This window comes from Convolutriloba macropyga, chromosome 10, assembly GCF_964194025.1.
Source record: "Convolutriloba macropyga chromosome 10, txConMacr16.3, whole genome shotgun sequence".
NCBI classification, from domain to species: domain Eukaryota; kingdom Metazoa; phylum Xenacoelomorpha; order Acoela; family Convolutidae; genus Convolutriloba; species Convolutriloba macropyga.
In genome coordinates this window covers 22487348-22504687 of record NC_134477.1, presented here as the reverse complement: position 1 = coordinate 22504687, position 17340 = coordinate 22487348, and the positions used below count along the sequence as shown (strand labels likewise).

General features: G+C 34.6%; 1 protein-coding gene across 1 annotated transcript in view; it reads right to left on the bottom strand.

Moving 5' to 3' along the window:
• Positions 1 to 17340, bottom strand: part of LOC142348825 (cilia- and flagella-associated protein 52-like) — a 52086-nt gene that overhangs the window by 5950 nt on the left and 28796 nt on the right. Inside the window, exons 9-12 of the mRNA XM_075400352.1 lie at positions 11430 to 11611; positions 5525 to 5643; positions 4302 to 4404; positions 3564 to 3719 (exon numbers count right to left, since the gene is read on the bottom strand). Of these exons, the coding sequence (XP_075256467.1) occupies positions 3564 to 3719; positions 4302 to 4404; positions 5525 to 5643; positions 11430 to 11611 (560 nt within the window). The remainder of the gene's footprint in view (positions 1 to 3563; positions 3720 to 4301; positions 4405 to 5524; positions 5644 to 11429; positions 11612 to 17340) is intronic.

The window sequence follows — 17340 nt, the reverse complement described above, 5'->3', positions numbered from 1 at the left end:
AGAGAGAAATTAACGACAGAAAGTGTGAAGAGAAACGACCTTTTCTTCTTATTGGCATTAGCTAATGGGACATTGCTATCCAGATGGTCAAAAATTGTTATCCAGATATTGCAACTGTATCCTGCAATTTAACACAATTTAACTGTATCCTGCACACTATTGCATCTAAAAAATTTATTTGAGACCCCATTCGCATCTAAAATGACTTGAATAGAGAAAACTATGGATTTCTACTACTTTTATTTGTGTGAATGCTCCAGAATGAGATCTTGCGAAGCAAAAAATCTTAAAGCATTATCTTGATTTTTGTTTTAAGTTGGATCGTTTAGAGGAAACACACAGTATATTTTACCTAATATTAAGTTTACAAATAGCGTGCAGAAAATTAATAAGGCCATCATTGGTCAAGGATAAAGTTTAAAACTTACTAAAACGAAAAACATAAAACATACCACGTACAAAAGTCAGTGCGACAACAAAATTCTGACAACTCTTCTTATAAACAATCGAAAGAAACGTGCATAATATCTTAAAGTATCGGGTGTTAATTCTATTCAAAACAACATGTGTTAAAGGGTATTGGCCCAAAGTTGTGTGATCTCAGATTGAGTAGAGAGAGCATGACGTAAGAATACTGGTTCCCGGGACAGATTCTTTCCCGTGTAGTAGCTTTTTCCTATTATACAATTGGTTTTCTGATGGTCGCCAACATTGTTATTTCCTCAAATTTAAATAACGTCGACATAACACAACAACTAGTAGCCTTATTTGAGCTGATACAATAACTGAAATATCATCAGGCCTTTCGCTAAAAAAAATTAGGTAATTTCTTGCTAGATTTATGCGTCAGATCAGTAGATTCTCCACTACAATGCATTGAATAGAGAAAACCATATGTTGATTTGAACCCGAGAACAATCCAGTTCTTCTTATTCAATAGCTTGAAAAGGAAAACATTGAATCTTGTGCCAAGCCCTTGCTTAACTCAAAAGGCATAAATTTGGGCTATTATAACTTTTATGAATGCACTAGAATGAGTTCTGCAGAGCAAAATAGTTTTTTTTCTTTATTTTGTGTTAATTTGGATCATCTAGAAAAAAAAAATTATTTGATGTATAAAATTGACAAACTTTCTGCAAACAAACAGCAGTCTGACTGGAAAACTTGAACAAAACATAATTGTAACTAATAATACAAACAAGCACAATTTTTGCATGCAGTTGAACTTCGTTGTGATTCTTGCCAAAGTTCTTGTACTCTTTCATTTAGTTAAAACTTGAGCTAAATAGGGGCGAATCAAATCAATTTGAACAAAGACCAAACTTTCAATGATTTAACCCATCTTTTGCTTGAAAATTTTAATAGAGTGTTTCTGTCTATAGATCAAGTTCACTGGTACTTGTTACCAATTTTTGCTTTTCTCCTGAAATACTAAAATTAATTGCGTTAGAATAATTTTATCTGCCTTATGAATAATAGTCTCTTCAGTTTATTGAATATGCCTGGGAAAAAATTAAAGAGCTGCAATTTCGGAAGATAAATTGTTCAGGCTGATTTTATTCCGTTTTAGTTGCTCCTGGAGTTTCATGGTTTCATGAAAATTGCCTCTGTTGCGAGTTGGGAACCTAATTGCTTTTGTTGCGAGTTGGAAATTTTTTTACAGCATCTTAAGAAAGGCTGTTGGGCACCAGAACTTTTGTGCTGATAGAGATGCATGCTTAAAAACACTCTTTCGATGTTTTTTCTGTCCGTTCTTTGTTACTATGCCAGAATTTCGGAGTTTGCGCATTGCCCAAATATCCCAATATTTTTTGCTTATACCTCGTAAAGGCTGAACCAAATTAAAGACTAGGCACTTTTTGTTTATACCAAGTTCACCTCGCGTTTGATGTCTAGTTGCTACAGTGATATGCAGTGGTCAAAACATTTTTCAGGGGCAACTTGCAAAATTTATCATTTCTGGCGTCTTCTTGGTGTCACCTAAGTTTTGGAACCCCAAAATATCCAACTAACCCTACATATATGGCATCCTTAGCTTCTTCTGATAGTGGGGAGTGTACCAATAAAAATATGCTTTAAATTTTGATATAGAAGAGGTGTCTAAATTTTGCTCTGTATGAGCCGAACCTCAATTTTAGCCCAGTTTTGGCTATGTCGGTGGTGACAGAGCAAAATTGTCTATGTTGGCTCGGATTATGTATTATGGTGTTTTAGATTCCCCCTTTGTATCCCCATATATATTTTAAGCCTTCTTTCTAATTTCCTTTGTATACTTCCGCGAAACGTGGACCAAGCCGACCGTAACTGTCATTTGATACAATGCATTGTTTTTGGAATATCTCCACTCAGAGTGGACCAATTTGTGATTTGTTGTTTGATTTGAGCTCAGCTTGAACTCTACGTTAGTGTCTGTAAATAGCACCTTTTAATTTTTAAGAAATTGAATCTCTTGACAGCGACGTATTCTCAAATTTTTACATATAAGCGGCCCCTTTGCTTCGCGTTTCTACTTCAAAAAATGGGAAAAAAACTGTCGAATTTGGTTGCAGGGATTAGTTTTTTGTACTCCTCTTGTAATGGGGAAACTCCAAATTTTTGTTGTTGTATAGTTATCAGGATTTTCAGGGGCTCCGTTTTTGGTCTGTAGATGATCACCCCCCCCCCCTTCCTGAACGCGCGATCAAGTAATCTGCTAGGAAAGTTTATAATTTGCGTTGACAACATAGCCTACATAGTACAACATAGCACCCACATAAGATGGCGACACTCCCCATGTAGGGTTTATGTAGTGTTTTCAGTGTTTCAAATGGTCAATTATGACTCTGCAGGCGAATCCCACCCACTGATTATGGGGTATATTTTGTTTGCGAGCGAACTGTTATCAAATGTTTAGAACTCAAATCCATATGTTACAAAATAACATATACATAATGATTTAGGAAATGCAGTTGTAGCGAACCGTTGTATATTGGATTATCACCCACTCTCTTGCCACTCGTGTTTTGTTTCTAGCTGCCCGTATTTTCACCTTTATTTGCGCTACAAACTGTGGTGCAATAACTTTGTCGAGATTTTTGAGTCAATGGCAGCCGAATGATTCAATGGCGGGGGTTATTTTATTTTTTACTATTCTTTTCTTTGTGGTTTTTTCCTCTGTTTTCTTTTTCTTTTTTTAAAATTGCGGAGATGAACAGGATTTCCGGGACAAGATAATTGGGGCCTGAAACTTGGGCAAAAAAATTTATTTGATAGATGACTAAAATATGCGCGCACCTGCTTCAATAGCTGAACAGATTCTGAGATTATGAAAACTTCGATCTTTTTTTTAATTCTCAATGTGCGGGTTAGAGGTGGTGCCAAACTGACAAATCTAAGGGAGTGTTTTCATGAATTTCCTCATTACCGCTTTATAAATGTTTTTAGGTTTATTATTCACCATCGCTTTCAATATTAGAAAAATATGAGTCGGAATAGTTCCATTCGAACACTGTTAGTTGATACACTGGAGACCTTAAGGTATGACTTTGTATTGCGCAAAAAAGGGTTGGCTTTTGTTTGGATACCTTGACTAGCTTATCTCCTCCGCAGGTGACGAATATGTAGTTCTCGTTGGACCCGAAGCAGAAGTTGCCCACATCCATGCCATTGATGTTGCCAGCAGCTGCCGCATCAACTTCTCTGATGGGAGTGTTGGAACTGTCAATCTCCCAGTACCCAATCTACACAAAATGTCAACTAAAAGCTTCAATTTCATCAATTAATTTCTTGCTCAAAGAAAATTATTTGATGGTCCTAAGTAATTTTGGCCCTATAACAAAGTATTTTTTTACTCTGTAGCTTCTGTTCTTTTTTGTCTATTTGTTACCGAGTCTCATTAATTGCAGGTCACATATCACATTGCTGGCATAAAAAGAAGGCAAAATACTTAACTTTTTAAAAGAAAAGTTTCCTATCCCATCCTCGGACAATTAATCTGAAATGTGGATGAGAGGGGTCTGAACATTATCACCGAGCCTCTTTGCTTTGGCCCTAAGAATCAACAACCATGCTTAATCACAATGTGGCATAAAAACTTCACCTAAGTTGTTCATTAAACAATACTTCTGAATTTCACTCAGCAGAAAAAACATGGAGCTTGTCTTCAATAGTTCAAACCCGCGGTTCAAAAGAAGAACTTTTGGCTCTAATAATTCAAAATGTGAGTTTTCGGCCCTTTTTGAGCTGAGTAGAGGTCTGACATTTATTACTAGTAAATAAACATTTATGTTGCTAGATATATAAAAAGTTGAATTGTATTGTACTTTTCTATCGCTGCCGCTTGTGATGACCTGGAACTCTTTTGGGTGGTAGCAGACACACTGGAACAGGGAACTGGCTTGCAACATGGCAGTACGGGTGAACGATCTAAAATCAAAATCTACAATTAGCTAACTCTCAACACTTGAGTCACTTTTATTTACCTAAAATTGCTAGATGTGTGTCAGGGTGTGCCAGCAGTAGTATGAGAAGAAAAGGTGCCAGACTCAAAGTGACTACTGATCAGACCTCCAGATTTTATCCTATGATCATATCATGCCACATGGAGATGACATCTGATCAGACCTTCGTGCGACCCAAATTTTTAGGCCAGACCATCCTCTAGACTTTGCCCTCTACTCAGACCATTCTCTAATACATGATCGAGCTACATTAAATTCGTATAGAATTTGAACTTACAGTACTCAACCATGAATACGATAGAATATCTTGTTTATGTTGGGACAAAAGCTGAAATATAAGTCTAATGAAAATGTCATGAATTTATTGGTCCGTGCAACTGATATCAGCTTCAGTGCAACTGATATCAGAGTCTGTCCCGACTTTGGTCTCTGATCAGACTTTCGTTCCAGCATTGTGTAGGCTATCGTGCGATCATAAATAGTATGCCAACTCTGTAATCTGGGTCGCGCACTATAACCCACGTGTGCAATCCAAATGGTCTGATCGCTTGTGACTTTGAACTTTTTTTCCAGTCAACATTTTTTTTTTGTAATGTAAAACCTGATTTTGACAAAATGCTTGGTTGGGGAACTCATGCTTGAAATCAGTTCTAAGTTTAGCTGACTCTCATGAAGTTTCATTACGACCAAGCTTGTACCCACAAATCACCACCACGCAATTGAGTCTTTGCCTTTTGATTGTTCCCAGAAACAAGCCCGTACCTAACTCTCAGCTGAATTCAGTACTGAGTCAGAGTTTAGCACTGAGTCAGAGTTCACATTTTGCACTGAAATTCTCTGATTCAGAGCTAATTCAGCGATTCATTCTGAAATATCATCTGGTTCAGAAGAATGCAGAATTCGTTCCCTGAATTTTGCTATGATTCAGAGAAGTTCAGAAATCACTTCACAGTTGGCTCTGAAATCCTTCTGAATCAGTACTAAAATTTGAAATTTATCTAAAATTGTTCTCAATCAGTACTGATTGTCACTTAACTTTATGTACGGGAGGGTTATTTTGAGACTGAAGGAATAGAGTGACTAACTCTAGGTTCCATATGATGCATGATCCATCAGTTGATGCAGAAATGCACTCTCTATCGTCTGTCTTGAGTTTTATGGCTGTTATCTTCCCTCTGTGCTCCTTCAATGCCTGCTCAAACACCTAACACACACAACAAACCACCTCACAAAACACTAACTACAGGGTGTAATGTGCTTGCAGCGATTCAATCCTTTTTTCCCTCATTTACCACTCCAAGATTATGAATTGGCATCACATTAAGCATTCCTTGGTCCACAAGACCGAACAAAAATGACACAACAAATGTTCGGTATGTTCCATTTGCCACGTAAGAAATGTTCCTGTTTTTCGTATAAGAAATTGTCGGCTCGGGTATGGCCGGTATCTTGCACGCGGTATGTTCTGTTTTAAACGTAGAAACTTGTTCCATAAAATCATTTTGAAACGTAAGTTGTCTGTTTTTTTTTCATACAAACTTTTGCAAAATGTAATCAAATATTATGATAACTTTGTAACCAGAAGAGTTTTAGACGCACCTATTAGGGACAGTTTAAAAGTGACAGTGATTTGATATTCTGCTTTAGCTCAATTATTAAACTAGATGAACAGTTATAATTATTTGTTTGTTTTTCAAGTTGAAAACTTAAAAAAGCATTTTTTTTCGAAAGGAACTGTCGAAGAGATACGTTTGAATTTCATTCCGCTCAGAAGTTACCATTTCGATTATCAAGTTATCATAGCAAATATTGAAAAGAACATCAGATCCCACTGACAGATTTAAAAACGATGTTCACGGTGTCAATTATTTACAGTGTGTAATTGTTTAATTCAATTCCTGAGTTTGTAAAACTTTTGAAGTGTCAGATTTCAAAATGAGGCGCAATAAAATATATGATCTTCTGATAAAAAAAAATTCTTTAAAAAAATCTGCAGACGCGCAAATTTTCCTCCCACTTGCAACAGCCTTCCATGCAGAAGAAATAGTTGCACAGACAGTTTCCATAATTCATCACGATCGCTCTTCTGTGTTGGCGGGTTGGGGGAGGCTTATAAAGTTATCAGTAAGGAATGAAGTATATAAAATGTTCCCTATGAATTCCTGTAATTTGAGACCTAACATACTGACAATTTCGTACTTTTAAAAACTAAATATATATAAGAGGCTGTCCTAATTTTTCCTACTAAAACTAATCATACCGACAGTTTTCTTATGTTTAAAAACAACAATTTCTGCACTAGAGTTACCGCAACAGCGATTTGCAATTCAGTCGCCCTAAAATTATCCAATTTCACGCAATACTGTCATATAATTAAATCACTGCCTTGTTTATTGTTCAGACTCACTTCTGGGGGTAGGAGCTATATACTCAAATGGGTTTTTTTGTTGAGTCAATTTTGGCCGACGATATATTCATCGTTGAGATTTGAAACCGGTATCACTAGAAAGCCCCTCCAGCGTAGAATTTGGAACTAAAGAGATTTTCCCGATTTTGGATTTGTATATGCGGAGTTATTGAGTTTTACAAAATTTTGAAAAGTTGACAGAATTCCGTTGTTTTTTTATTTTTCCCGTATTGTTTTGACCAAAATGTTGTTAGAATTTTTTGATAAAATATGTTGAAACTGTAAACAACAATGTTATTGGTTTTGCTTTTAACGATAAAGGAGACTTGTTCATTGATTTAATCCGAGTCGTATGGTTAACATTGTTTTTTAAAATCAAAATTGGCTACAAACACGTTCTCTGATCCCGCTTTATTTAATTATGCCGGAAGTAGGGACCTAAAATCAGCTGTCAAAATCTTTGAAAACTCCGAAAAAGACTAGTTGTACATTTATTTCGTTTAGTTTTCCGGGAATAGTTTTGTTGCTGGCTTTTCGAAAAATTAATTCCATATTCAAACAAAAGGCATCATTGAATTTAGGTTTATTAAAATACTTTAATTGCTAAGTGCAAACTTTGCTACTTACTAAGCTAATTACTAATTGCTAAATGCTAAGGTTTTCCAAATGTACTGAATTATTAGTGGCTTCTGATGGACGCGCATCAACATTGGAGCGCGGTCTCTTCCAACATATTTTTGGCATTCGGTTTATTTCTTCTTTATGTTGGTTACTGACTAGATTAATTTCAAGTCAATGCTCAATTGATTACAAGCCTCACTTTCATCAGAATGGGGCCAATGGAAAATATATTATATCCATAGAGAACAGCTCATTGGTTTTTTGGCTTGGTTAGTGTATTTCTCTAAAAATTAGTTGGTTTTTAGCGTTCATTCATCATTCTTTTTTATGACTTCGTCTTATTAATCAAAGACGGTTCATTAAAAGCTATAGATAAATTTTTGCAATGTTTTCAGTTATAATCGAATGCCTCTTAAGTTTTTCATTATTTTTTTCTTAAAAAAGTGTCTGTGATGTTTTGAAGTATACCAAATTTTATCCTTTTTCTGTCCCCATGTAGCTTAATATCAGTACATACAGGGCAACACATAATCCAAGTGAAAAGAAATACTCTTTATAGTAGTTAAAAATTGACTATTGTTTTTGTTTGCTCTCCTGCTGCAAAATTTCAATTAATATGGCATAAAAAGAATGCTCAAAAAAAAAACATTATTACACATTTCAGTCGATAGCCTACACTATTTACGGCTGCCAGTCCGTTCCCTTGCAAAGTTTTTTTGTATATTTCTTGCCTCTAATCGTGGTTTTTTTGTTGTCGTACGCCATATTTCTGGCAATCGAAAACAGTAATGGCTTCCATCGATTTTTAAATTAATCTAAATACTGATTTTTGTGTATAGATAACGATTTTAATGATATTGAACCACATTCTTTTCTATATTTTTTAACTTCCTGTTTTTGTTCTCGTTGTCGCCAACATGTAAATAAGTCTCATTTCTGACAGAGCAACGTTTCGCTGCTCCACACAAAATTTGCGCTGTTGGTTATGTCTTGAATGACGTCTTCAGAGCTCGGAATTGTTTTTTGTTAAGAATTTCGTGAGTTTTCAATACTTTTCAGTATTTTTGGTTACTTTTGTTGTCGCTTTCACAAAGACCCTTTGCAAACAAGAAAGGAGAGCAATTCAGAAAATTTTTTGTCAGTTCAAAATTTTTAGCAGTTTCGACGGTTGTATAGTATAAAGAGCTTCAATGCTCTGGATTCTAAAAACATTTTGTGTTGTTCTCAAGTTCTGTACCTTTTTATTGTTATTTTTTGACGTTTTTTGACACGGTCTCACCAATGATGGACACAACTGGCTTCCCGAGCAGTTGCAAGTTAATCGGTGTTTGCATTAATTTGAAATCGATTGTTGTGTTTGAATTTTTGAAAACAATTCTTTTAAAAAAGTCAGTGTATTTTTGAGCTTTTTCACTTTTATTACACTTCTGTCAATTTTGTGGCTTGGTTTCTGTAACGACAGGTCACATCCATTTCTAGTGAACCAGGATACAAAATTTTTATTGGTTTTATTTCCAACTATTGGTTTCTAGGCTTTGGTACCACGTATTTTTATTTTAAAAAAATGGTGATTTTTCTAGAAAGTTGCACATTTTTGAGCTTTTTTGTTTCTTTGCCTTACTATTACACTAATGGGGAAGCTCAATTGAAAAAAAAAGTAATTGGAGACTCAGAATTTTATCCAGAAAATCTTATGGTTCTAAAATTCACGACGCCACATTCTTGCTAAATTTCATGTTTATTTCCGTTTTTGCATTTTTTGTAGACGTATGACTTATCATGGAAAATGGCCGGTCTCAATTGCTTCCTATGAGGTATAAACTGATTTTTTTTAATTAGCCGATTTGATACATATTGGTCTAACTAAATTTCAACTTGGTTGTTTTCAAAAATAGAAACGTAAATTTCTATCTCCGCCTTTATTGCTGTTCTTTTTCGAACTTATACCGATTCTCATTATTGGCATATTCATATCTTATCTAATGAAGTGCGGGTTAAATTGTTTACTTCAGATTCTATCTGATTCCATTTTATGTTCTTTTTTTAATAAAGAGGTTGGTTTTTTGTCGTAATTAAAGCCTGCTGTTGTTTGATTTTTATATTTTTCTTGTCCAGTACTCTCATAAATGGCAATACTTATCGGCTCTCTAATCCGGCTCTCTAATCTCTAAATTCAAAACGTGGATGAGTGGGGTCGGAACATTATGTGTGAATGCACATTACCAAACTTTCTTGTCAATATATGAAGTCTAACTCGTATATTTTTGAGTCCAGAACAGTTCTTCGATTTCATGCCATTGCCTGCTTTAAATAAAAAGGCATGAAATCCCTGGAAAACTTGTCTGAGTCTAAAAGAAAACATTTTATCGCCCTTTGAAAATCACAATGAGACGGAGACAAGATCTCGGTACAATAAATTTTTTATGTAATGAGTATTACTATCTCAGCTATACTTAACATCCATTCATGGAAATCTTGATGGTACATCACACCTCCTTAAGGGTACTAACTTCTTGATGGTACTAATTTTTTTAATGAACCGGGTTGATACGAATTGGTTTTAATCATTTCGAACTTGGTTGTTTTAAAAAAAAGGAAACCTATTTTTGGACTTTGCCTTTTTGCTCTTCTTTTTCGAACTATTCCGAGTCTCATGATTGACAACTTCTATATCTTATTTAATGAAGTACAGATAAATTGTTTACTTTGATTCAATCTGATTCCTTTGTTGTTTGAACTCGGTTGGTTTGAACATAGTTCTCTAGAAGAATCAATATTGAATGTGACATGAAGCTTCAAATGTGCATGAATGTGGCTAGTTTATGGCATGTCTCCTGTTGATGGAATAAGTGATGATATAATAGATGATTCCATGATGTGCTTCAGGTGCTTACCGGGAATTGCTGGTAATGTTAGAACCAAAACACTTTGAATCAAGCAAAATTACTTCCGACTTTACTGCTCAAATCTGCAGAACATTGGCGCGTGTAGTTTTTCTCTTAAAAGTTATAAAAACAAAGCTGTATGACCCCAGAACGGGCCGTCATAAGCTTCGCCAATCGTAGTTTCTTAAAACTAAATCTCACTGGAATCTCGACACTTTGAGGAAAGCTAAGATACCATCATATCCGTTGCCCATTGTATTAAACGAAAGTCAATCTACATAAAAGATCAAATTTTGATTTTTATATTTTTTCTACTCCGGGTCGGAAACAGTTTTAAATGCTTTTCTAAACCGTGAGCAAATCAAGTATACAATGAAAATAAACGTAAAAAGGATAATAATAATTGTTCATGTATTGTTCTGAATTAAAGTTACAGAAAAACCACAATATGTTCTTTTTCTTTTCTTAGTTTTAATTTCCTCTGAAATGCTGTGACAATGATTAGCAAAGATTTGTCGCAGTAGTTAAGAAAAATTTTAAAAAACTTCAAAACGCTGACAATTTTTCGAAACTTTTTTTATTTCTTTGCCTGTCTCTTTGAAACCAACATGATGACTCCCGTTTTTGTTCCACTCCTAAAACTGTTTTTGTAAAATACTTTTTAAAATTGGTTTTGCTGATGTTGGGTTTTAAATTCTTTTTGAAGAAACTGAGTAAAAACCGATCGACTGGAAATTAATGAAACAAGGAGAAAAGTTCAGACGTTTAGACCAATGTCATTTTTTTATGTGATTTTAAGCACTGAATAAATTTGAATAAATCTAATATCGTGATTAGTTAAGGCAAAGCTTGTATCCTTACAGTGGGTTCAAGTACTATGCAAACTGAGCAATATGGGATTTTGGATCTATTCTGTTTCAACCCCCCGAGTTTTTTTATGACCCTCAGTTACAAATTATATGTTGTTATATAGCACGTTGCTATGTAAGAAAATAGCAAGTGCGACTGGGGGGTCATGAAAGCTCACTAAGCTGGGGTGGGGGGACAGAATAGATCTGGGATTATATTTTTTCACACCTGTTTGTTTGCATTGGCGATATTCCATACTTTGACAGTTCCCTCTCCTCCCCCAGACACTACTCTGCGTCCATTGTTAGCCACTGCTATGGCTGTCACCTCATTGATATGTGCACTCGCTATCTCCCAACAGAGTTTCCCACTCTCAGGTGCAAATGCCTTGATTGTCTTGTCACTCCATCCTGACAACATTTGCAAATCGAACTACTAACAAACTATATATACATTGTTAGAATATCGATCAAACTATAGTCTTAAACTTAGTGAGAATTAGAAAGAAAGTCTTACCAGATCCAGATTAGAAAGACAAAAGCAAATTGATTTTGATCAGAGAATTTATTTAAATGAATCGTCAAGAAATGGTGCTTAGAATCAATATTCGGTTCAAATTTGTCGAATCTAGATAACTAATATTAGAGTGGGATTATTTGATGTGAAATCTTCCCAGCATGTAATGAATGATTTTGATACCACCGGAAATATGAACGAATCCTTAGAATAGTGCAAATGCATACCATCAATGGTACCCCCAGCGACTGATTTCTGGGAAATTTGCAGAAGCAAACAATATTGGGTAACCCTTGCGACCCCCACTGTAAATCATGATGCTAAGATTAATTTTGTATCTTGACTTTCTCGCACTGATAATGGGTGCAAATACAACTGGTTTTTGAGCCTTTTTTCATCCCCAAAATCAAATCACCATCTTGATCAAATAATCAGATCTCTCCTGTAAATCTCTAAATTCTATTGTAAATTATCATTCTTTTTATTCTCTCATTCTGAGGAATTTATTTACCTACTGAGTTAAAAACGCTTTCTTTTCCGCTTGCGAAATCCCATAACCCAACAGGTTATGGGCCCAGCAAATTTCTAAATTGTAAAACTAATTTCTAAAACAAAACTAATTTGTTGTTGACAGTCATAATCCTTTTCTGCTGAGTACATTTTCTTTTCAAGACTGTTTTGCCTGCTCAAACTAAGATGGATCAACAGACAGTGAGGTTGTTGACATACCTATGAAAAGATTATATCTGGACATTAGAACATTCTGGACTTTAGCTCGACTCAGCTTTTTCGAAAAAGAATTTAGCTGGATCCAAAACTTTACAAAAGACTTTGGCTCGACCCGTCTGAAAGCCCTGATGACCGAGTTTTTGGAGCCTAGATCTAATGGATTCCTGAGTTGGCGAGTTGTTGGCAGTACAGCCAGGGAAAATGATTTGTAATCAGATTGACACAAAATCACACCTTAGATTTTTGCGTTTCAAATCAGTTATATTCTATTAATAAGTCATCTTGATTTGATTAGGTCAAAGGTCACATCGGCCTACAATCTTTCATGCATTAATTCTCTAGTACGACCTACAATTGAAACCAATGCAAGCAGACGTGACTCGAAAAAATCAAACTTGATTTATATATTGCTGGAAGAAAGTTCGAGTGAAAAATGAGGTTGCACAAAAATGTTTCTTGTTCTTGTATGGGCCATAAAAGTTTCTGGTCTTGGATATGGTCAATAAGACACCATAGAAAAAAATGGATTTTTTCTTGTTGATGGCCAAGGGCAACCACGATATATTAGTTGTACTGTGATCCAAAAGACGTCATTCGAGATCACCTTTAAGTTTTTGTATTGTCTTATGTATGGTATCAAAAAAGCTATACAACCATACATGTCTTACTGCTGGTTTCCAAAAAAGCTCTTATGATGGTCAACCCGGGTGAATGTGGTTTTATCGGCTTCAGAAATTCTCTATTTTAAGTTTTTGGGATGCTGTGCGGTTTTTGTGAGAAGAAAACGACAAGTTTCCCGAATATGTTTCTGATAATCCGGAATGTGGTATAGTTGATATGTTCCACTTTTAAACGTAGGAATTTCGGTAAATTTGATAATAACAACATTAACAAGACAACACTTGCGAGTCTGTTATTGGCACAGAAAGTTTCAACATAGTCCCTGAATAAAATCAAGAAAAATAGGCCATTGCTCCTAAAGTTTCAATCAAGAAAGAAGCTGCAACAAAGAAGCTTATTTGCAAAAATGACATAAACAATGATCTAGTCGGAAGTTTTTTAAAATTTTTTTGAGCACCTTGCTGCCTTCTCTTCCATTCAGTTATTTATTTGAAATTAAAGTTGAGAGTACAATCTGGCAGATTATTGAAAGAGAAGTTTTCTTGAAAAAAAAAACAGGAGTTAAAATAAACCAAACGTCTCGGTCTCCGATAGAGGGCAGCCAAATATTTTTAGCGGTTTGATTCAAGTTTCAAAAGTTAGATTTCTTGGTTTGAAAGATTCAACTTAGACCTAATAAAGTGAAAGTCTAAATTTTTTATCCTAAAGGACACTAAATACAAATATATACTTTCACTTCTTTATAAATCTCAGTTCAATCTTTCAAACTAAACTCTCTGCCTCGAAGTTTTAGTAACCGATAAAATCGAATCATGGGCTCTCTATTTCAAGTTGTTCTATTATCGAACTTTGTCTCGAACCATAAATTTGCGTACTATTATGATAAAAACAGAAAATTAGGTTCTTCGGAGGTTACAGCAATCCTAACATTCGAATATATATTGTAAAAGCTAAACGAATCAGCTTTTTGCACGATTAAAATAAAATTAAGCGCGCTTTTTTAGACCTTCACTCCTGTCGTAGCAGATTGATTGTCTTAAAGTTTACAGTTCTTGTATATATATATATATATATATATATATATATATATATATGTGTGTATATATATATATATATATATATATATATACATGTATATATATATATATATATATATATAGATATATGTTGGGCTCTGGGTTTTTGCAAGCGGAATAAAAAGCGTTTTTAACTAAGAGAAAAAACTTAATTTCTCAAAATGGGAGAATAACAAGAATGATAATTTATAGTAGAATTTAGAGATTTACAGGAGAGATCTGACTATTAGATCAAGATGCTGATTTTGATTGAGACAAAATTCCACTTCATTCGCGACAAGACAGAGGATGGGATTATTTCAAATCATTGCGTTTCTACTGACAAAATGGCAGTTAGTACCTTTACGAACTCTTTACCCGTATCGATTGTGGAAACAATCAGAACTGTTTTGGTGGGAACAGACTCTACGCAATCAGCTCAATTCTGAGTGGGGGTGTTAGAATATCGATTGAACTATGGTCTTAAACTTAGTGAGAATTAGAAAGAAAGTTCATCTTACTAGATTAGAAAGACAAACGCAAATTGATTTTGATCAAAGAATTTATATAAAAGAATCGTCAAGAAATGGTGCTTAGAATCAATATTCGGTTCAAATTGTCGAATATAGATAACTAATATTAGAGTGAGATTATTTGATGTGAAATCTTCCCAGCATGTAATGAATGATTTTGATACCATCGGAAATGTGAACGAATCCTTAGAATAGTGTAAATGCATACCATCAATGGTACCCCCAGTGACTGATTTCTGGGAAATATGCAGAAGCAAACAATATTGGGTAACCCTTGCGGACCCCACTGTAAATCATGATGCTAAGATTAATTTTGTATCTTGACTTTCTCGCACTGATAATGGGTGCAAATACAACTGGTTTTTGAGCTTTTTTTCATTCCAAAATCAAAACACAATCTTGATTTAATAATCAGATCCCTCCTTTAAATCTCTAATTTCTACTGTAAAATATCATTTTTGTTATTCTCTTATTTTGAAAAATTAGTTTTTCTTCTTAGTTAAAAACGCTTTTTAATCCGCTTGCAAAAACCCAAAACCCAACATATATATATATATATATATATATATATATATATATATATATATATATATATTGTTAGAATATCGATCAAACTATAGTCTTAAACTTAGTGAGAATTAGAAAGAAAGTCTTACCAGATCCAGATTAGAAAGGCAAAAGCAAATTGAATTTGATCAGAGAATTTATATAAATGAATCGTCAAGAAATGGTGCTTAGAATCAATATTCGGTTCAAATTTGTCGAATCTAGATAACTAATATTAGAGTGGGATTATTTGATGTGAAATCTTCCCAGCATGTAATGAATGATTTTGATACCACCGGAAATGTGAACGAATCCTTAGAATAGTGTAAATGCATACCATCAATGGTACCCCCAGCGACTGATTTCTGGGAAATTTGCAGAGGCAAACAATATTGGGTAACCCTTGCGACCCCCACTGTAAATCATGATGCTAAGATTAATTTTGTATCTTGACTTTCTCGCACTGATAATGGGTGCAAATACAACTGGTTTTTGAGCCTTTTTTCATCCCCAAAATCAAATCACCATCTTGATCAAATAATCAGATCTCTCCTGTAAATCTCTAAATTCTATTGTAAAATATCATTCTTTTTATTCTCTCATTCTGAGGAATTTATTTACCTACTGAGTTAAAAACGCTTTCTTTTCCGCTTGCGAAATCCCATAACCCAACAGGTTATGGGCCCAGCAAATTTCTAAATTGTAAAACTAATTTCTAAAACAAAACTAATTTGTTGTTGACAGTCATAATCCTTTTCTGCTGAGTACATTTTCTTTTCAAGACTGTTTTGCCTGCTCAAACTAAGACGGATCAACAGACAGTGAAGTTGTTGACATACCTATGAAAAGATTTCATCTGGACATTAGAACATTCTGGACTTTAGCTCGACTCAGCTTTTTCGAAAAAGAATTTAGCTGGATCCAAAATTTTACAAAAGACTTTGGCTCGACCCGTCTAAAAGCCCTGATGACCGAGTTTTTGGAGCCTAGATCTAGTGGATTCCTGAGTTGGCGAGTTGTTGGCAGTACAGCCAGGGAAAATGATTTGTAATCAGATTGACACAAAATCACACCTTAGATTTTTGCGTTTCAAATCAGTTATATTCTATTAATAAGTCATCTTGATTTGATTAGGTCAAAGGTCACATCGGCCTACAATCTTTCATGCATTAATTCTCTAGTACGACCTACAATTGAAACCAATGCAAGCAGACGTGACTCGAAAAAATCAAACTTGATTTATATATTGCTGGAAGAAAGTTCGAGTGAAAAATGAGGTTGCACAAAAATGTTTCTTGTTCTTGTATGGGCCATAAAAGTTTCTGGTCTTGGATATGGTCAATAAGACACCATAGAAAAAAATGGATTTTTTTCTTGTTGATGGCCAATGGCAACTACGATATATTAGTTGTACTGTGATCCAAAAGACGTCATTCGAGATCACCTTTAAGTTTTTGTATTGTCTTATGTATGGTATCAAAAAAGCTATACAACCATACATGTCTTACTGCTGGTTTCCAAAAAAGCTCTTATGATGGTCAAGCCGGGTGAATGTGGTTTTATCGGCTTCAGAAATTCTCTATTTTAAGTTTTTGGGATGCTGTGCGGTTTTTGTGAGAAGAAAACGATAAGTTTCCCGAATATGTTTCTGATAATCCGGAGTGTGGTATAGTTGATATGTTCCACTTTTAGACGTAGGAATTTCGGTAAGTTTGATAATAACAACATTAACAAGACAACACTTGCGAGTCTGTTATTGGCACAGAAAGTTCCAACATAGTCCATGAATAAAATCAAGAAAAATAGGCCATTGCTCCTAAAGTTTCAATCAAGAAAGAAGCTGCAACAAAGAAGCTTATTTGCAAAAATGACATAAACAATGATATAATTGGAAGTTTTTTAAAAACTTTTTGAGCACCTTGCTGCCTTCTCTTCCATTTAGTTATTTATTTGAAATTAAAGTTGAGAGTACAATCTGGCCGATTATTGAAAGAGAAGTTTTCTTGAAAAAAATACAGGAGTTAAAATAAACCAAACGTCTTGACTTTCTCGCACTGATAATGGGTGCAAATACAACTGGTTTTTGAGCTTTTTTTCATCCCCAAAATCAAAACACCATCTTGATCTAATAATCAGATC